The sequence below is a fragment of the Leptopilina heterotoma genome, unplaced genomic scaffold, assembly GCF_015476425.1.
Source record: "Leptopilina heterotoma isolate Lh14 unplaced genomic scaffold, ASM1547642v1 Lhet_52, whole genome shotgun sequence".
In the NCBI taxonomy this organism is placed as follows: Eukaryota; Metazoa; Arthropoda; class Insecta; order Hymenoptera; family Figitidae; genus Leptopilina; species Leptopilina heterotoma.
The window spans coordinates 4,998,878-5,021,072 of record NW_025111114.1 but is presented as its reverse complement, the minus strand read 5'-3'; the positions used below and the strand labels follow the sequence as shown (position 1 = coordinate 5,021,072).

At 23.7% G+C, this 22,195-nt stretch overlaps 2 protein-coding genes across 4 annotated transcripts; both read left to right on the top strand.

The window, feature by feature from the left end:
* The first annotated feature begins 192 nt into the window (after window positions 1–192).
* Window positions 193–17,562, top strand: LOC122508009 (endoplasmic reticulum chaperone BiP). 3 transcript variants are annotated; one of them, XM_043621070.1, is made up of 10 exons: window positions 228–416; window positions 1,458–1,605; window positions 1,790–2,009; window positions 3,976–4,208; window positions 5,469–5,704; window positions 9,311–9,391; window positions 9,733–10,153; window positions 12,603–12,968; window positions 13,097–13,500; window positions 15,897–17,562. In XM_043621070.1, exons 1-10 carry the CDS (start codon window positions 295–297, stop codon window positions 16,549–16,551), a joined length of 2,886 nt encoding a protein of 961 aa, XP_043477005.1. In that variant the 5' UTR covers window positions 228–294; the 3' UTR covers window positions 16,552–17,562. The 3 variants fall into 3 exon arrangements, with proteins under 3 accessions (XP_043477004.1, XP_043477005.1, XP_043477003.1); XM_043621069.1 differs by lacking the exons at window positions 9,311–9,391; window positions 9,733–10,153; window positions 12,603–12,968; window positions 13,097–13,500; window positions 15,897–17,562 and adding an exon at window positions 5,994–6,051 and having other exon boundaries at window positions 193–416; window positions 5,469–5,745; XM_043621068.1 differs by lacking the exons at window positions 228–416; window positions 1,458–1,605; window positions 1,790–2,009; window positions 3,976–4,208; window positions 5,469–5,704 and adding an exon at window positions 8,354–8,500 and having other exon boundaries at window positions 9,244–9,391.
* A 902-nt stretch (window positions 17,563–18,464) lies between these two features.
* On the top strand, window positions 18,465–21,525 carry LOC122508008 (ubiquitin-conjugating enzyme E2 G2). The gene is made up of 2 exons (XM_043621067.1): window positions 18,465–18,850; window positions 20,922–21,525. The coding sequence occupies exon 2, from the start codon at window positions 20,996–20,998 to the stop codon at window positions 21,497–21,499; it is 504 nt and encodes a 167-aa protein (XP_043477002.1). The 5' UTR covers window positions 18,465–18,850; window positions 20,922–20,995; the 3' UTR covers window positions 21,500–21,525.
* The last annotated feature ends 670 nt before the right edge of the window (window positions 21,526–22,195 follow it).

The window sequence follows — 22,195 nt, the reverse complement described above, 5'->3', positions numbered from 1 at the left end:
ATTCTTTCTCTTCTTCTTCTTTCCTTTCTTTCTTTCTTTCTTTCTATTTTCATTAATTCTCATTATTATTATTTGGTGCATACATATAATTATTTGATTACAGGTAAACAGAATTTAAAAATATTCGCGCCATAATTTGGAAAATCAGTAAAGAAAATAATTCGACCAATCATATTTCTTCAAATTCCGTTGTAGCTCCAATTACATAATTTGTTTTGATTGCGGTTTTTGATGACAAGTTGATTGATAATATTTTTTAAAAAGTGACAAAATTTTTAAATAATTAAAAAAAATATGCACAAAATGAAAGAGAAACACATTCTTCACAGTGGTTATTCTCATTCTCTATTACGAAGTTGGCAATCACCGAATACAGAAATAACGGTGGATAATTTAATGTATCCTATTTTTCTCCTGTGAGTACATAACCTCAAAAAGTATTAAGTTTCTCCCGAAACCATATTTTCGTTTTAATTAAGTAACAAGTAATAATAATTACAATAATTATTATAATAACAAGAATAATAAATATAGAAATATGAATAATTACAATAAAAACTAGCAAATGATACGCGCGCTAGCATGGGGAACGTAATTTTCTTTTTTCTATTGTTATGCAAATTACAAAATTTTTTATTTTCAAATACCTACAAATTTTAATTGAATTCCTCGGATGAATTCAATTTTTAAAAAAAAATTTAATATATTTCTAATAAATTCAATTATATTCTAAAATCTTAATAAAGTCTTCAAAACAATTCAATTATTTATATAAATAGTAAAATTCTTCGCAAGAATTCAATTATTTTTATAAATAATAAAATTCTTTGCAGGAATTCAATTATGTTCAAAACAATTTTAATTGAATTCCTCGGAAGAATTGAATTTTTTAAAAAATTTTAATATATTTCGAATAAATTCAATTATATTCTAAAATCTTAATAAAGTCTTCGAAACAATTCAATTATTTTTATAAATAGTAACATTCTTCGCAAGAATTCAATTATTTTTGTAAATAATAAAATTCTTTGCAGAAATTAAATCATTTTTAATCCAATTTAAATAAAAATTGCACAAAAGAATTTAATTATTTTCAAATATTTCCATAAAATTCAATTTCAACAAGAATTTAAAATGTTATAAAAATAATTTTTATAAACAGTAAAATTCTACGCAAGAATTAAATTATTTTTATAAATAATAAAATTCTTCTCAGGAATTTAATTATTTTCAATACAATTTTAATAAAATTCTTCTTCATAAAATTCAAGAATTCAATGATTTTCAATAAATCAATTTTAAAATTGAAAATATTTAAAAAGAAAATTTTTTAAAAAAGTTGGGAAACAAATAAGCAATCAACGACTAAATTCAAATTGCAAACAGATTTTCAGAATACAATAATATGGAAGATAATAAAAAGCAAACAATAATAAATGTATTTACTGAAATTACAGAGACGATCCTGATGCTAAGGACTCAGTTAATAGTATGCCCGGTGTTTATCGTTATGGTATCAATCACTTGAAATCGACATTACAACCCTTAGTGTCAAAGGGTTTACGATCAATTTTATTGTTTGGCGTATCGAACAAATTAACAAAGGTCAATTGACTTTTTTTAGTAATTTCAAATTAAATTATTTTATAATTATAATTTATTTATCATTGTAATATAAATAAATTTCTATTGAAAATTTTCAATAAAATTTTCAAAAAGAAAACTAAATTTTATTTTACTCAAATTTTAAAGAAAGATTTTTCATTATAGTTTCATATAATTATTGCAGGACGAGAAGGGTGGAAATGCGGACAGCGATCAAAATCCAGTGATGCAAGCATTGCCATTATTGAGAAAATGGTTTCCCGAATTAATAATTGCTTGTGATGTTTGTTTATGCCCCTACACAACACACGGACATTGTGGTATTCTAAATGAAAACGGTGTCATAAATAATGACGCAAGTATCCAAAGAATTGCCGAGATTGCACTGTCCTACGCAAAATCTGGTTAGAAATTAATTTCTTATTAATTATTTAATTTAATTATTTATTTTCAACCTGAAGAGGTCAACCAAGGTGGCCATATAACAGTAAAGTCAGGGAAATGTCAGGGAAATAAAATTTTTATCAGTAAAGTTAGGGAAATATTAGGAAAAAATTTTTTTTTTTCAGGGAAATTAAGAAAATTGAAACTTTTTTCGACTTATTTTCAAAAATTACGACTTTTTTGACTTTTTTTCCAAACATTGCATAAAAAAATACCACAATTTTTAGTAAAAAAAGTGTAACTTATTTTGATTTTTATAATTAGAAAAATAACTATAAACAAAGCTTTCAAAAATTGTACTTGAATCACTTTTTAACATAATTAAATTTTTCAAATATATTTTTATAGGTAAATTTAAAAATGAAAATTTAATGAAAATTATCTTCTAATTTTTTAAAATTCAATATTTGCAGTATTTTTAATTACATATTTCCAAGAATTCAAATACATACAAAAATAATAACGTTTTATAATTATAATTAACATTTCGGATAAAACAATCATGTATTCAAAATTTTTAATTAAAATTCATCAAATAAATAATTAGTCTTTTTAAATTATAGAAAAATTCTTTTAAGAAATTCAATTATTTTCGAAAAATTACATTAAAACATTTTAAAAACTAATTCTTAGAATTGTTTTATCCGAATTTTTTAAGATTCAATTATCTTGGAACAAAGTAAATAAAAGTTTATGAAAATTTACTTTTTGGACTTACTTATTAAAATTTTTGAGAAATCATAGTCCTGTTTATAATTAAAATTCTGTAAAAATTTGATTTTACCAAATTTTAATTGTTTGGAAATTTTTCAAAATTGAAAAACTATTATCTTTCAAAAATTATTTTAAAATATTTAAAAAAAAAATAATTGTAAGAATTTCTTTATAATTTTTTGAATATATTATACCTTATTAACTTAAGAGAAAACTATGAAGAGTTACAATCATTATAAAAAAATTGAGTTTTTGTATTTAAATAATTTAATTCTAGAAGAACTTTTGGAAAATTATTTAAATTAATTGATTCAGAGATAAAGTTTAGTTAAAAATTGTAGATAATAATTAAATTCAGGAAGGGTTATAATTGTAATTTTTAGAAATTATTAAAATTCATAAATTTTACTCATTTTCTGTAAGCATTCATATTTTCCTGTAAAAAGAATTTTATCAGGAAAAGTAATTTTAATGTCAGTAAATTGTCAGGGAAATGTCAGGAAAATTGATAAACTGAAACTCATGACCATCCTGTCAACAAAATTGAATAGTAATTTAAAAAACGTTAAAATTTATGTGTTTAGTGTTTTTTTTCGTTTCTTTTTTTGCCTCAAAACAACAAAAATAAAAAAACCTACACAAATTGGCTCCAACAGATCAATAATTTATTTTATTTACACTGATAAAGATGAAGAGCAATAGAATATTAATTTGACAATTTATTTTTGTTTTATTTTTAATTATTTATTTTATTTGTTTTATTTTTAATTTTCTTAATAATATTTTAATAAAATAATTTTTTTTTTAATTTTTTTTTTTCTTTTTTTTTCTCACATGGTGATCATTGTAACGTTCACCATGATTTTTAATATAATGGCTTTTACCATGAATGTTTTTACCATGGACTTTTTTACCATCATGGTTTTTGGGAAATTTTTAAATTTTAACCTTTTGTTATATGATTATTAATGTGATTGAACACAAGATGTGTTTTTCATTTGCTTATGTTCGTTTTAAGATTTAAAATTTGCCTGATGAGGACTTAATTAAGTCGAAACTTGTAGCAATTTATAGCAATTTATTTGTAATAAACGAACATCTTTAAAACCGTAAAAGGCCTCTAAATATTATTATCAATATTCTTAAACAATTTTATTAAAATAATTTTCTTTTTCTCTCAATATTTTAATTGACTTGTTTATCTAATTTAAGGTGCTCACATTGTCGCTCCCTCGGATATGATGGACGGAAGAATAGGAGCAATTAAAAGAAATCTAATAGCTGCGAATTTATCCAATAAAGTCTCAGTTCTTTCCTATGCAGTCAAGTTCTCCTCTGGTTTTTATGGTCCATTCAGAGACGCTGCGAATTCCGCTCCTCAATTTGGCGATCGAAAATGTTATCAATTACCATCGGGAAGTAGGGGTTTGGCTTCAAGAGCTGCTGTAAGTTGAAAAAAAGAATTCCGGTAATCTGTTCACAATTTGAAGTTTTTGTTTTCAAACTTTTTTAATAACTTTTCTTTTTAAATATTTTCAATTTTAAAATTAATGTATTGGAAATCATTGAATTCTTGTAATGAATTTTATCGAAAAATTTGAGAATAATTGAATTCCTTCAAAGAATTTTATTATTTACATATGAAAATAATTTAATTCTCGCGAAGGATTTTATTAAAATTTTTAAAAATCCTAATTAAATTCTTTTGAAGAGTTTCTTTAAATTTTCGTTAAAATAATGATAATAATGAACAATTTATTTCACGTTTGTTAAAATAATCGTGTTTCTTAACAATTAAAATTAAAGATTTAATTATTAAATTTTATTAAAATTTTCTAAAATAATTTATTTTTATTCCAGGAATTTTATTAAAATATAGAAAATAATTAAATTCTTTCAAAAAAATTTCTTTAATTTATTGAATATAATCGATTTTGTTAATAATTGTAATTAATAACTTCAGTATTAAAATTTTGTTGAAAATATTGATTTTACTATTTATAAAAATAATTTAATTATTTTGAATGATTTATAAAAATTTTAGAAAATAATTGAATTTCTGCAAAGAATTTTACTATTTATAAATATAATTGAATTGTTTCAAATGATTTATTCATATTTTAGAAAATAATTGAATTTATTTGGAAATTTTTATAGCGAATAAAGTAAAAAAATTGAATTCTTTCGTGAAATTTTATTGAAAATAATTGAATTGTTTTGAAGGATTTATAAAAATTTTAGAAAATAATTGAATTCTTTCGTGAAATTTTATCAAAATTTTGTTGAAAATAATTGAATGTGTACAAAAAAAATTTACTGTTTATAAAAATAATTGAATTGTTTCGACGGATTTATTATAAGTTTAGAAAATAATTTACTTTTTTTGGAAAATTTTAAAACGAATTGAGAAAAAAGTTGTATTCTTTCTTGAAATTTTACTGAAAATAATGAATCTTTGCAAAGATTTAACTATATAAAGAAATAATTGAATTCTCTCGAGAAAATTTATTAAAATTTTATTGAAAATAATTGAATTTTTTGCAAAAATTTTTTACTATTTAAAAAAATGATGGAATTTTTCCGAAGAATGTTATTATTTATGAAAATAATTGAATTCTTGCAAAGAAATTAAAATTTTTGAAGATATAAACAATAATAATTTTTTATTTATTTAATTTATTTATTAAATGGTTTTTTTTCAAAAGGCCAGGGATGTCGAGGAGGGCGCAGACTTCCTTATGGTGAAACCTGGTTTGGCATATTTGGATATTGTGAAACAGGTGAAGGACAATCATCCGGAATATCCATTGTTTATTTATCAAGTTTCTGGAGAATACGCAATGTTATTGCATGGGGCAAATAATGGAGCGATAAATTTGGAATCTGTACTCTTAGAAATATTACTCTCAATGAGAAGAGCTGGAGCTGATTGTATTATCACTTATTTTACACCAATGCTTCTAGATTTATTACAGCCGAAAAGTAAATATTAATTTAATTACTTTTATTTTTTATATATTTTTAAATATGAATTTTTAAATACAAGCAAATAAAAAATATATTTTAATTGAATTCGCTCAGAAATTTTTTATTTTCGAGAAGAAATTAAAAGTGTAAAGTGTGTGTCTAAAAAGGAAAAGAATAGAAAAAAATTCGAAGAATTTAAAAATATTTTTTAGAATAAAGTTATCGTGTGTAAATACTTTTCTTTACAATTTTCTTATTTTCAGGGCTCGAACTAGGTTTGTAAATACCGTAAAAGTCCGTAAATTTGCTTGAAGTCCGTAAAAGTCCGTTTTTTTCAAAAAAAGGTCCGTAAAGTCCATAATTTGATTGAGAAAAGACGAAAAGTTTGTAAATTCTACGATATAATTTGGAGAATTTTTGAGAAATTACAAATGATTGAAGAAATTCAATTATTTTAAAATGTAAAAAAATTCTTCCCAGACATTCAATTATGTTAAAAAGTTTTTTTAAATTCTCGTCAAAATTTCAATTATCTTTGGAAATAATTAAATTCTTTTCCGAAATTCAATTATTTTCAAAAAATTTCCTCAATTCAATGATTTTTAATATATCTTTTAATAAAATTTTCCAAAAGAATTAAATTATTAAAAAATTTTAATAAAATCTACGCCAAACTTTAATTATTTTCATGAAATAATAAAAATTTTACAGGAATTCAATTATTTGCAAATTTTTCCGCAATCATTCAATTATTTTCATAAATAATAATAATTTTTACACTGATTCAATTATTTTCGTAAATAATAAAATTCTTTTTAGGAATTCAATTATTTTCATAAATAAAAAAAATTCATTGCAGAATTTCAATTATTTTTAATTCGTCAAAAGAATTCAAAATTTTTATTTATAAAACTTTAATTTTTAATTCAAAATTTCAAAATTTTGAATCCGTGTAAAAAATTTTATTATTTATGAAAATAATTGAATGATTGCGGAGAAATTTTTAAATAATTGAATTCATGTAAGATTTAATTTAAATTTTAATTTAAAATTAATTAATTCTAACGAATTAATTTTTTTGAGAAAGTTTAATAATTGCGGATTTTTTTTTTTGAATTATTTCAAGTTTTTATTTTCTAATATAAATTTAATTGAAGAATTTACGAATAATTGAAATTTTGTAAAATTGAATTGTATACAAATGAATTTGAAAATTATATTTTTTTATTTTAATACAATTTTAATCAAATTTCTCGAAAATATAATTATTCTTAAAAATTTTATTAAAATTCGTCGAAAGAATTCAATTATTTAAAAATTTGTTGATAAAATTCTTTGTGGAAATTGAATTTTAAGAAACATTCAACTATTCAATAAATTATTTATTTTTGTATTTAAATAATTGAATTTGTTGTAAAATTTTCTAATAAAAATTGATTTAAAAATAAATTTCAGTTAAAAATAAAAATAATAATTGAGTAAATTAAAAGCAATATGAATTTTTAGAAATAATTGAATTTTGAAATTAAATTTTTTGAAAATGTTTAATTGCGGATTTTTTTTTTTTTGAAATTATTTAGTTTTTATTTTCTAATATTTATTTAATTGAAGAATTTACGAATAATTGAAATTCGTAAAATTGAATATTGTAAAGAAAATTGGATTTGAAAATTGTCAAAGAACTTTTTCGAAAACTATATTAAAAATAATCGATTTACAGGAGAATTTTAGTTAAAAAAAAAACTCGGACTGCTTATATTTTTGTCAGTAATTGGTCCGTAATTTTTTAATTTTGGTCCCTAAAGTATTTTTAAATACTGGTTTGAAAACTATCTTTTTCTATTTTGATATTTCCTTTTTCTCGGAATAAAATAATTTTCGTAGGTGGTTTCGTTTGTGCCACGTAATATTTTTCTAGAGGACGAGAAAAGTATAATTTTAATTCCAGTATTGAAAGGAATGAATGTTAAATACCTCTCTCCTTGTCCCGTTAGTTTAAACAGTACAAGAAACACGTGTGTGTGACAGACAATTTTCAGGGCCGTGATTTTAGACATTTTTCATTTCCTTGGAATTATGAAAAAAAAATATATCTTTTTTTTTAGGAAGAACCTTTCGGCTTTTTTTCAATTAATTTTTATCCGTTTTTGATACATTTTGAATAATGGACTTTTTTTTAATTTAGTATTCAATTTTTTTTAATTTTTCCCGTAATATTCTGTTTACAAACATTTGTTATGATAAAAACATTTGTTTCTTTGATAAAAAGGATAATTTTACATTTTACAATTTTTAAATATCTTAACATTTATTCGGATACTTGATTTAAAAAGGGAAAAAAATTCGAACTTTGTAACCTTATCAAAAATTGTTATCTTGCCAAGATGTATTTTTCTTTTTTGGTTGCGAGAAAAACAAGGGGAAAAAATACCCCCAAATTAAATTTCTGCTGATTACGCTCCTTTACACGTGTCGACCAATCGCTTGTGTACTCGAATATTCTTTGGAAATTTTGATGACGTTCGTGACGTGTGCCAATAACGTGAGGCCAACTGTAGACACGTTCACCAATCGTAGGGAACATTTGATGTGACAGAATTTGATTTCCACCAATAAACGCAAGCCACGACGAAAATTTCCCGTTAATATCCCGGTGCTTCATTCAGTCAGCAGTCAGTCATCAGTGAAGAGTTGTTTTAAGAACATTCGATAGTTAAAAGGAGAATATTCATTGTTGGATACAAGATTTTTCATAATTATTTATCATTTGGTGAGTTCATTTATATTATCTCTTCATAAGTATTCTTTTTTTTCTTATTTTTCTTTTTTTTTACCGGCACATTTTTTTAATTCTCAACATTCCGGTTGTTCGTAATTTTTCCCGTATTTCTTATCTGATAGTTTCTAATTAGTAAATCAGGTTCTTTTAATTAAGTTTACATTGTAAATTAAACAGAAGGTACAATGTTGGGTGAAAGGTTATTTTTTTTTGTTTCCTGACTCGAATTTTCTTTCTTGACTATTTTTCTTGTATTCTTTCATTTTGGAGTAGAATTTCCAGAGTGCTTATATTTTTTAAGAAATTGTGAAAAAAATGTATGAAAATTTTGATATTCGACTTTGGGAATAATTTTTAATAACCGATTATTGTGTTGACGTGTCATTTCTGTGATTTTTGTTTGACATACATAACTGTAAAACCGATTGTTCGAGAAAAGTACATATTTTCCTGATAATTTATGTTCTTAATTATTCTAATTTTCTATTTTTTTTTGAGAATTTTCCTCAATTGTTAAAAATTGACAGATTAAAATTCAGAAGTATTGAACATATGTGAAGTAATCGATAACATCTTTCGAGAAATAATTTTAGTTTAAGACATAAATATTACTTATTTTATTATAGTTGTTTAGTTTTATTACTTAGTTTATTTTGTTTAGTTTTTTATTTATTTTATTTAGTTTAGAAAAAGTTTTTTAAATATTTGTACTGAATTTATTTTTTCAATTTCAGGTTAAGTCTATACAGGAAATAAAATGAAGGGATTAGTAGTCCTGGCATTATTTGGACTGCTGGCGTTAGCAGCATCCAAAGAGGAGAAAAAAGAAAAGGAAGACATTGGAACCGTTATTGGAATTGACTTGGGAACAACTTATTCTTGGTAATTATTTTCTTTCACTTTGAAAATTGAAATTTTTGCTTTATTTTTATCGTAATCGTGAATAATTCGTAAAGGTAGTTGATAAAATCAATTTATGTTTGTAGAATTTAATTTTTCTTATCTATACATATTATTTAAATAATAATGTACTTTTAAGTAAATTTAAGTGATTGTTTTTATTTTAATAATATAATTTTAAGTAAATATGCTTTTATTTTAGTTTTTATTTTATTAATACAATTTTAGGTAAATTTAAATAAATATATTTTTATTTTAGTTTTTATTTTATTAATATAAATTTTAGGTAAATTTATAAATAAAATAAATATTTTTATTTTCAGTGTTGGTGTTTACAAAAATGGACGAGTTGAAATTATCGCGAACGATCAGGGAAATCGAATTACACCATCGTACGTGGCATTCACGACAGACGGCGAACGTCTCATTGGCGATGCTGCGAAAAATCAATTGACGACAAATCCGGAGAACACCGTCTTCGATGCCAAACGACTCATTGGTCGTGAATGGTCGGACCAGACTGTTGTTCAAGACATGAAATTATTCCCCTTCAAGGTCGTCAATAAGAACAACAAACCTCACATTCAAGTCGCCACGCAACAAGGCGACAAAGTCTTTGCTCCGGAGGAAATTTCCGCCATGGTTCTTGGTAAAATGAAGGAAACCGCCGAGGCCTATTTGGGCAAGAAAGTCACCCACGCTGTCGTTACTGTTCCCGCTTACTTCAATGATGCACAAAGACAGGTATTTTAGAATTCAATTAATTAATCATTTAATGAATTAATTTTACAGGGCTCGAAGCAGTGAAAGTATTTTAAAAATACGGACTTTACGGAACAAAAATTAAAAATTACGGACAATTTACGGACCAACTGACAAAAATAGAATCAGGCCGAATCAAATAAGAGAACATTTTACTTAAAACTAGAAATTCAATTTTTCATAACTATAAAACATGAAGAAATCGATCACTCAGGGTGATTCAGGGTGATTACAACTTTCAATTTCTCAATTTCGCTGACAATTTACTGACATTAAAATTATTTTCCCTGACAAAATTCTTTTTACAGGAAACTATGAATGTTTACGGAAAATGAGTAAACTTTATGAAGTTTAATAATTTATAAAAATTACAATTATAACCCTTTCTGAATTCAATTATTTTCTACAATTTTCAACTAAAATTCATTTCTGAATCAATTAATTTAAATAATTTTCCAAAAGTTCTTCTAAAATTCAGTTATTTAAATACAAAAACTCAATTTTTTATAATAATTGTAACTCTCCATAGTTTTTTCTTAAGTTGTTTTAAAATAATTAATGAAAGATAATAGTTTTTCAATTTTGAAGAATATCCAAACAATTAAAATGTGGTAAAATCTTTTAAAAATAATTGAATTTTTGAAAAATATAAATAAAAATGGATCAAATTGTTGAAGAATTTTAATTATAAACAGAACCTTAATTTCTCAAAAATTTTAATAAGTCCAAAAAGTAAATTTTCATGAATTGTTATTTACATTATTTGAAGATAATTAAATCTTAAAAAATATAAAACAATTCTAATAATTAGTTTTTAAAAATATTTTAATGGAATTTTTCGAAAATAATTGAATTTCTTAAAAAAATTTTTGTATAATTAAAAAAAAACTAATTAATTTTTTGATGAATTTTAATTAAAAATTTTGAACATACATAATTGTTTTCTCCAAAATATTAAAAATAATTTTAAAATGTTATTATTTTTGTATGTATTTGAATTTTTGGAAATATGTAATTGAAAATACTGAAAATATTGAATTTTAAAAAATTAGAAGATAATTTTCATTAATTTTAATTTTTAAATTTACCTTTAAAGATTTTTAATTAAAATTTTTGAGAATTCAATTATTTCAAAATTTACAATTAAAATTCGTCAAAAATTGATTTTGAAAAATTGTAGGTAAATAAATACTTGAAATAAATTAATTATTTTGAATTAAATTTTACGAAATTCCAACTATTCGTAAATTCTTCAATTAAATAAATATTAGAAAATAAAAACTTCAAATAATATTAAAAAAATGCAATTAAACTTTTTCAAAAAAATTAATTTCAAAATTCAATTATTTTTTAAAAATTCACGCTATATTGCTGTTAATATTCAATTATTATCTAAAATTTTAACTGATATTAATTTTTAAATAAATTTTTACTAGCCAATTTTAATAGAATTCAATTATTAAAAAAAACAATTTATTTATTGAATGTTTCTTAAAATTCAATTCCCATAATAAAGAATCGTTATCAACAAATTTTCAAATAATTGAATTCTATCAATGAATTTTAATAAATTTTTTAAGAATAATTACATTTTTCGAGAAATTCGATTGAAATTGTATTAAAAATAATTGAAATGCTGTGATGATTTTTATTATTTTTGAAAATAATTGAATTCCTAAAAAGAATTTTATTATTTTCGAAAATAATTGAATCCCTGTAAAGATTTCATTATTTATGAAAATAATTGAATGATTGCGAAGAAATTTATATAAAATTTGTTAAATAATTGAATTCCTGTGAAATATTTATTATTTTATGAAAGTAATTAAAGGTTTGCGTAGAATATTATTAAATGATTGAATTCTTTTGGAAGATTTTATTAAAATAGTAGATATTGAAAATCATTGAATTAAGGAAAATTTTTGAAAATAATTGAATTTCGGAAAAGAATTTAATTATTTCTAAAGATAATTGAATTTCGTAAAAGAATTTAATTATTTCTAAAGATAATTGAAATTTTGACGAGAATTTAAAAAAATTTTTTGAACACAATTGAATTTCTGCGAAGAATTTTATTGCTTTTGAAAATAATTAAATTTCTGACATCATTTGTAATTTCTCTAAAATTATCCAAATTATATCGTAGAATTTACGAACTTTGCATACTTTTTGAATCAAATTACGGACTTTACGGACTTTTTTTTCAAAAAACGGACTTTTACGAACTTCAAGCAAAGTTACGGACTTTTCCGGGATTTACGGACCTAGTTCGAGCTCTGATTGTATTTTATTAAATACTATTTAGTAAATAAAAGCAAATTAAAAAGAAATATATTGTAAAAAAGGAAATTTAAAAAAAAATACTGTAAAGAATGAAATTTAAAAAAATAACTGTAAAAAAGGAAATTAACTACAATGTTTCAATTTTCAGGCGACGAAAGACGCTGGAACTATTTCGGGCTTGAATGTGATGAGAATTATTAACGAACCAACTGCCGCTGCAATTGCCTATGGATTAGACAAGAAGGACGGTGAGAAAAATGTTTTGGTCTTCGATTTGGGCGGCGGTACTTTCGACGTGAGTCTCTTGACGATTGACAACGGAGTCTTTGAGGTCGTCGCCACCAATGGTGACACTCACTTGGGAGGCGAAGATTTCGATCAAAGAGTCATGGACCACTTTATCAAGTTGTACAAAAAGAAGAAGGGCAAGGACATCCGTAAGGACGTTCGTGCTGTGCAGAAATTGCGTCGTGAAGTCGAAAAAGCGAAGAGAGCACTCAGCGCCAGTCATCAGGTAATTTTTCTCTTTTTTTCTAGATTTCTAGATTTCTAGATTTTTAGATTTTCTAATTTTTTAAATCTATTATGAATAGAAATTTCCTTTTCTTTATCTTTCTAATAATAAATCATTTTCTTTTTTAGGTGAGGATCGAAATTGAATCCTTCTTCGAGGGCGAAGACTTCTCAGAGACATTGACCAGAGCGAAATTCGAGGAATTGAATATGGATTTGTTCAGAAGTACAATGAAGCCAGTGCAAAAAGTTTTGGAAGACGCCGATATGAGTAAGAAGGACGTTCATGAAATTGTCCTCGTCGGTGGATCGACTCGAATTCCAAAGGTTCAACAACTCGTCAAAGAATTCTTCGGCGGAAAAGAACCATCCCGAGGTATCAATCCCGATGAAGCCGTTGCCTATGGAGCCGCCGTTCAAGCTGGTGTTCTCTCCGGTGAACAAGACACGGACGCCATTGTTCTCCTCGACGTCAATCCTCTCACCATGGGTATCGAAACTGTAGGCGGAGTCATGACCAAACTCATCCCCAGGTAATTATTCTTTTCCTCTTCAAAAATTTCAATTTAGTTTGAATTTATTTTCAGGGTTGCCGCGCAACCTGAATTCAAAAAGTAGTAAAATTATTCTTCTCTGACATTCTACTATTTTAATAAAATTTTCCAAAAGAATTCAATTATTTAAAAAAAAGTTTAATAAAATTCTACGCAAACATTTAATTGTTTTCATAAAATAATAAAAATTTCACAGGATTTCAATTATTTACAAATTATTTTCATAAATAGTAACATTTTTTACAAGGATTCAATTATTTTCGTAAATAGTGAAATTCTTTTTTGGGATTCAATTATTTTCATAAATAATAAAATTCATCGTAGACTTTCAATTATTTTTAATTCAATTTTAATGAAATTCCTCGAAAAATGTAATTTTTCTTAAAAATTTTATTAAAATTCATCAAAGAAATTCAATTATTTTAAAAATTTTTGCTATAATTTTGTTAATAGAATTTTAGTATTATTTTCAAAACATTTTTAATTGATTTCTTCAAAGAATTAAGTTATTTTCAAAAATTTATAATAAAATTCTTGGCAAACTTTCAATTATTTTCAAAAACTTTCCTCAATTCAATGATTTTTTATTTCTTCTAAATTAATAAAATTTCACAAAAGAATTCAATTATTTAAAAAAAAATTTTATAAAACTCTACGCAAACATTTAATTGTTTTCATAAATAATAAAAACTTTACAGACATTCAATTATTCACAAATTATTTTCATAAATTATTATTCAATTATTTTCATAAATAATAAAATTCTTTTTTGGAGTTCAATTATTTTTATAACAAAACAAATTCAATTTTTTTCAAAATAATTTTATTAAAATTCTTCTCTGAGTTTTAAAATATTTTCAATTGAATTGAATTCAATTTTTTTCAAAAAATTTTCCTCAATTCAATGATTTTCAATATCTACTATTTTAATAAAATTTTATAAAAGAATTCAGTTATTAAAAAAAAAATGGTTGATAAAATTCTAAGCAAACATTAAATTATTTTCATAAATAATAAAAATTTTACAGGAATTTAACTATTTGCAAATTTTTTTTATAAATTTCTTCACAATAATTCAGTTATTTTCATAAATTATAACATTTTTTACAAAAATTCAATTATTTTCATGAATAATAAAACTCATAATAGAATTTGAATTATTTTTAATACAATTTTAATTGAATTCCTCGAAAAATTTTATTATTCTTGAAAATTTTATTTAAATTCCTCGAAAAAATTCAATTTTGTTGATAAAATTCTCTATTATAATTCAATTTCGAGAAACATTCATTTATTCAATAAATTATTTATTTTTGTATTTAAGTAATTGAATTCTCGTAGAATTTTCCAATAAAAATTGATTTAAAAATCAGTATGAGTTAAAATTGTAGATAATAATTGAATATTAAAAGCATTATAGCATGAATTTTTTAAAATAATTGATAATTGAATTCTTTCGAAGAATTTTAATAAAATTTTTGAAAATAAATTTTCGAAGAATTTACTTAAAATTGTATATTAAAAATAGTAGATTTTGAAAATATTTGAATGTCAACGAAGAATTTCATTAGATTCGTGAAATGTAATTTAATTCTCGCAAAAAATTTTTGAAGATAATTTTATTATTCGAGAAATTTATTTACAAATTGTATTAAAAATAATTGAAACCTTGTGAAGAATTTTATTATTTATGAAAATAATTGAATTCTTGGAACGAATTATAATTATTATTTATTATAATTTAAGTAAATAATTTAATTTTTTTTTTAAATTTTATGGAAATTTAAATTTTTATAAAACATGAAGATATCGATTGCTCCGAGTCGTAGACTCGGAGTCATCGATATCTTCATGCTTTATAATAAAAAATAAATATTCTTAAAAGTTATTGAATTCGAATCTTTTGAAGAATTTTAATTCCTATGGAAAAATAATAATTATTAAATATTTATCCTTCGATGTCGCTACTCGACATTTTTTTTTCTGTATCTGCACGGAGAACAATATAAAGTAGCTTTTACTACTTTTATAGTAAAAAATTTCCGTTAAAGCATTTCTGGTAATTTTTATTACTTTTGAAGTAAATTTTACTAATTTTTACAAATATGTACTTCGAATGTAGGAAAATTTACTCCAAAAGTAGTAAAAATTACTAGAAATGCTTTACCGGAAATTTTTTACTATATAAAAGTAGTAAAAGTTACTTTATATTTTTCTCCGTGTGGAAAAGTTTGTGAATTTGAAATGAGGAAAAGCGTGGCAACCCTGAATTTTGTTGTCAACGATAAACAATTTCTAAATTTATGAAATTTTTTTATTCAATAAATTTTTAAATTCGACTGTATGAATTAATTTCCAAAATTTTCCCCTTACAGAAACACCGTGATTCCAACCAAGAAATCGCAGATCTTCTCAACAGCCTCCGACAATCAACACACAGTAACAATTCAAGTCTACGAAGGCGAGCGACCAATGACCAAGGACAATCATCTCCTCGGAAAATTCGATCTCACCGGCATTCCACCAGCACAACGTGGAATTCCCCAAATTGAAGTGACATTCGAAATTGACGCCAATGGTATTCTCCAAGTATCGGCCGAGGACAAGGGTACTGGAAATCGTGAGAAAATTGTCATCACCAACGATCAGAATCGTTTGACACCCGACGATATCGAGAGAATGATTAAGGAGGCAGTGAAATTCTCCGAGGAGGACAAAAAATTAAAGGAACGCGTCGAGGCACGTAACGATCTCGAATCATATGCGTACTCATTGAAAAATCAAATTGCCGACAAGGAGAAACTCGGTTCGAAAATAAGTGACACTGACAAGACAAAATTAGAGGAAATAATTGACGAGAAAATAAAATGGCTCGAGGAAAATCAAGACACAGATCCAGAAGAATATAAACAACAAAAGAAGGAGCTCACCGATGTTGCACAGCCAATTATTGCAAAATTATATCAAGGAGCAGGCGGTGCACCACCACCAACCGGTGGCGAGGAAGACGATCTCAAGGATGAATTATAATCACACGCATATAACGAATTTTGATTCGTGCGCACGTCTAGACTGAAATCCCACTTCCCTTTATAGGCAAATGCTCTAGAGACTAATACCCTTTTTTTTTAATTTCCTTCGCGCTCAATTTAATATTTACTACGGCCAGAATGCCAATTTTTTTCAAAACCTTGGAATGAGCGACCAAACTCGATAAAAAGATCCGTTACTTATACGGCTGTGATGATCTCTATCGAGTGTATTACTCTGTATTGTATTTGCTACAAAGGAAATGTTTAAAGAAATCACTGCTCGTAAAATATAAGAAAAAAGTCCAGAGCCTCGATTTTTTAATTATTGTCTTCGGAACGTGCGACGTCACCGAGAAAAACTCCTTTTCAAATAAGACTCCACCAATATCGTTAATTTATTTTTTTTGTTTACGAGTAATTCAATATTAAGCAGTTTTTTTTTGTATAAATGCGAGAGATGTGTGCTGTCCTGTGTGTATGTGAATTGTGATGAGAAGCGGATATTTTTTCAATTTTTTGAAAAAGAAAACCGCTTTTTTTAATAATTGAATTTTTTCGTACTATGTATAAATGAATGAATGAGTTATGTATCAGTATCATGGAGAATAAACAAATTTTTTCATTAGATCGAATGTTTATTCCTTTTTTTTGCAAATTTAAAAACGATTTATAAACGCACAAGAATAATATCCAAAAAAAAAAACAGGTGCAAAATAAACGAAAGCAAGAAATTATATGAGATTAAAGCTATTTCGATGGAGAAAATATTTACTTTTACTCGAGGCTTAAAAAATATATATATTTATAAATTGTATTTACCGTATTTACATTTTACCATCTATGAAAACATAATTTTGAATAGCTTTTCAATGTCCAGATATTGCTTTCGATTTCAATTTCTTCCTATTAGCAGGAATTTAAGTAGTGATTTAAGGCCGCGTGTACATAATTGTCATAGGAGTTTGTAACTTCTTTAAAGAAAAGAAAAAATAAATGACTAAAAAATTTCTTTGCTATCTTATCTTTATTCACTTTATTATTCCTGTCTTTTTCGTTAAATTTGGATAAAAATTATATTTTTTTCTCTGCAGCTGAAAGAAAAAATAATGTTAAAAAATCATTATTTGTGAAAATATTTTAACTCAAAATAAATGTTTTCTTAATATTTTATAACTAAATCTTTCAAGTTGTGATAAATTTAATTTTCATTGTATTTTTTATTGTTGTAAAAACAATTTCGATATTTTAGTTTTGAGGTTATGTATGGTGTCACCATCCTCTTCTTATTATAATTTTAATTACACATTTTTTTTATTAATTACAAATACATTTCTTGTTTGCAACTTTATATCTATTAAATACATTTATTATAAAAAGAAAATGAGTATAAAAAAAGTAAATAAACTATTAAAAGAAAATAAAAATCAATTTTAACCTCCATTACTTCGTTTTACAATCTTTGGAATTATTTCGTATTCAGATTGCAAATATTTTAATTTTTAACTAATTGTTAATAACATTCACTAAATACTACCTTCGAAGCAAAAAAATCTTGTTACTTTAAAATAACAACAATGACATTTCGTGACACTTGCATAAAGTGACAGGTGTCACACTTCCACGGACTACGGACTTGGAAAAAGTAAATTAACTAATAAATAAAATAATACTCATTATATTAATAAACTCGTCTGATAAATAACTAAACGATACACAATAAATAATAAATAATTACAATAAATAATTACACTTTAATTCTTGCATTAATTATAATGGAATTTAAAGGGAAAAAGCGTTAGTTCCGGATTTGTCCGCTCAATACAAGACGTAGATCTCATTGGCTATTTTCAAATTTGCGCGGGGTGATCGACCAATGAGAGTCTTTAAAACCCAAATGCGACATACCTAACCTATATTGAGCGGAAAAACACGAAACTAATGTTTTTTTCACTTGTAAAGAAATTAAAGTAATTAATAATTGTGTTTTTAATTCTATAGAATAATATAGTGTTAATTTGTTATTTTTGTTATAGTTAATGTAAATATTGACGGAAAATACCTATAAACAAGTATTGTACGCAATTAGTATAATAGTTTTCTGCACCTGTCAGAAATTTATTGGTTATGTAAACAATATGGTTGCAATCGCTGCAATAATTGCAATAAACGACAGATAAAAAAACGTTTACGTGGTTTACGTTGTAAAAACGTTTACAATTAAAAATAATATAAACGAAGATCATTAACTTTCCTGCTAATTCGAAAATGGAAAACATTGTGTAAACATTCAATAAAATGTAAGTATAAAATTATAAATTTACGAGCAAAAGGGAAAAATGAAAAATTCATACTTCCATAATATTTCAAGACGGGCAAAATAAAAAAAAGTAGTTTATTTGGCCCGTCAGATAACAAATTAGCTGTAATAACAATAGATTATTTAGTGATAAAATCATCAATTCAATTATTACTTTCAAGAATTTTTAACAAAAATTCTACTTTAAATCGATTAAATTTAATAATTATCAAAAAAGTTCTTTGACAATTTTCAAATCCAATTTTTTACAATATTCAATTTTTCGATTTGAATACTTTTGAAAATAATTGAAATTTTGATGAGAATTTAAAAAAAATTTTGGACATTTATTGAATTTCTGCGAAGTATTTTATTATTTTTGAAAGTAATTGAGAATTTTTATTATTTATAAAATAATTGAATTCTTGCGAAGAATTTTATTAAAACTATTGAAAAAATTGAATTGTTTCAAAGAATTATATTAAAAACTTTTGAAAATCAATTCATTTATAAAAAGAAGAGTTCAAGTCTATTTAATTTTGTTAAAATTCTATTAAAAGTAATTGAATTCCTTCGATGAATTTTAGATCTTATAAAAAAAATTGAATTCTTGCGACAAATTTTATTAAAATTTTTGAAAGAAATGGAATTCGGAGAAGAATTTTTTTATTGGAAAAATGGAAACATTGACTAGAAATTTTGTAAATTTTTGAACATAATTGAATTTCTGCGAAGAATTATATTACTTTTGAAAATAATTGAATTCTTGAGACGAATTTTATTAAAATTTATTTTTAAATAATTTAATTCTTTTGTGAAATTTTATTGAAACAGTAGATATTGAAAATAATTGAGATTTGACAAATTTTTGAAATGAATTAAATTCTTACGAAGAATTTTATTAAAATTATGTTTAAAAAAATTTAATTTGTTTTATTGTAAAAATAATCGAATTACAAAAAAGAATTTTATTATCTATGAAAATAATTGAATAATAATTTGTAAATAATTGAATTCCTGGGAAATTTTTATTATTTATGAACATAATTAAATGTTTGCGTAGAGTTTTATTAAATTTTTTTTAAATAATTGAATTCTTTTGTAAAATTTTATTAAAGTAGTTAATTTTATTAAAATTTTTAAGGTCATGTTATTCAGTGGTCACGTGCCCCATATACTTTACTATGGAAAAAATTCACACTGAATAACATGACCTTAAAAATAATTTAATTCTTTGAAGAAATTTAATTAAAAATGTTTTGAAAATAATACCAAAATTCTAATAAATAAATTGTAGCAAAATTTTTTTAAAGAATTGAATTTCTTTGATGAATTTAAAGAAATTTTTAAGAATAATTACATTTTTCGTGGAATTAAATAAAAATTATATTAAAAGTAAGTAAAAGTTTGCGATGAGTTTTATATTTTTTTATTTACAAAAATAATTGAATTTCAAAAAAGAATTTTATTATTTATGAAAATAGTTTGTAAATAATTGAATTCTTGTGAAATTTTTATTATTTAAGAAAGTAATTAAATGTTTGCGTAGAATTTTATTTTAAATAATTGAATTCTTTTGTGAAATTTTATTAATGTAGTAGATATTAAAAATCATTGAATTGAAGAAAGTTTTTGAAAAATAATTGAAATTTTGCCAAGATTCTATTAAATTTTATTAAAATGTTTGAAAATAATCGAATTTCTGAGACAAATTTTACTGCTTTTGAAAATAATTGAATTTCTACAATAATTTGTAATTGCTTTAAAATTCAATTTCTTTTAGTGTTTTTAAGTAAAATTCTTCTGTAAATCCATTATTTTTAATAATCAATTAAATATTATAAAATTTAACTAATTTCAGAAGAATTTGAATTCTTAATCTTTTCAAAAAGATTTTTTCTAATTAAATTCATTGAAAATTGAAATTTTACGAATTTTCAAATATTACAACCTTTTGAAGTTGATCTGTTTATGAAAATTGTAAATGCAATTTTTTTAAAATTGAATTAATTATGAAATATTTAAAAAAAATTTATACGGGCCAAATAGACTAATATTTATCGTTCTTACAGATTATAGATTAAAAAGGGGCCTAGAAGAAAGATACAGTTGAATTTGTCTTCTTTAACTCCAAAAAGAAAGGAAAATGGCAGGTTCAGCATTGAGACGTCTAATGGCAGAATATAAACAACTAACCCTAAATCCACCCGAAGGAATAATAGCGGGACCGATAAATGAGGAGAATTTTTTCGAATGGGAAGCATTGATAACCGGTCCCGAGGGAACATGCTTCGAGGGCGGTGTATTTCCGGCGAAATTAATATTCCCACCTGATTATCCATTGAGTCCGCCTAAAATGCAATTTACCTGCGAAATGTTTCATCCAAATATTTATGCTGACGGTAGAGTTTGTATTAGTATTTTGCATGCACCCGGTGACGATCCAATGGGCTATGAAAGCAGTGCTGAACGATGGAGTCCCGTTCAGAGTGTTGAGAAAATTCTCCTCAGTGTCGTAAGCATGTTGGCCGAGCCAAACGACGAGAGTGGTGCAAATGTTGATGCAGCAAAAATGTGGCGAGAAGATCGCGCCGAATTCGAAAGAATTGCCCAGAAACTAGTCAGAAAGACTCTCGGTATTACATCGTAAGTTAAAAATTTGCAAAATTGTTGAAATAATTAAAAAAAAAAAGAACGTTATTTTATCTAATTGTAAATAATTTACAAACTATTTATGTAAAATTATCTTTTTAAAAGAAGTAAAAATTTAAAAGTGACTCAAAAATTATTGTATTTATTTGAAATGTGATCTAAAAGTGGACAAAATATTTAAATTAATTTTGAATAATTTCAAATTCAAACTTTAAAAAAATTCAATTATTAACTAATTTACATACTAATTAATTATTTTTGTTTATTATTTTCAAAAATTTTAATAAAATTCTTCGCCAGAATTCAATTATTTTCATAAATAACAACATTCTTCGTAAGAATTCAATTATTAATTTTATAAATATAGTAAAAGTTTTTTCCAAAATTCAATTATTTTCAAAAAAAACTTCACGAAAGAATTAAATTTTTTTCTTATAATTCGTTATAATTCTAAAATTTTAATACATTTCTCAAAAAAATTCAATTATATTTCTAAATAGTAAAATTCTTTGCAAAAATTAAATTAATATCAATAAAATTTCAATAACATTTCATGAAAGAATTAAATTTTTTTTAAAATTTTAATAATATTTTTCGAAAAAATCAATTATTTTTTTAAATTTTCGAAATTTTTCAAAACAAATCAATTATATTTATAAATAGTACATTATTTTGCAAAAATTCAATTACTTTT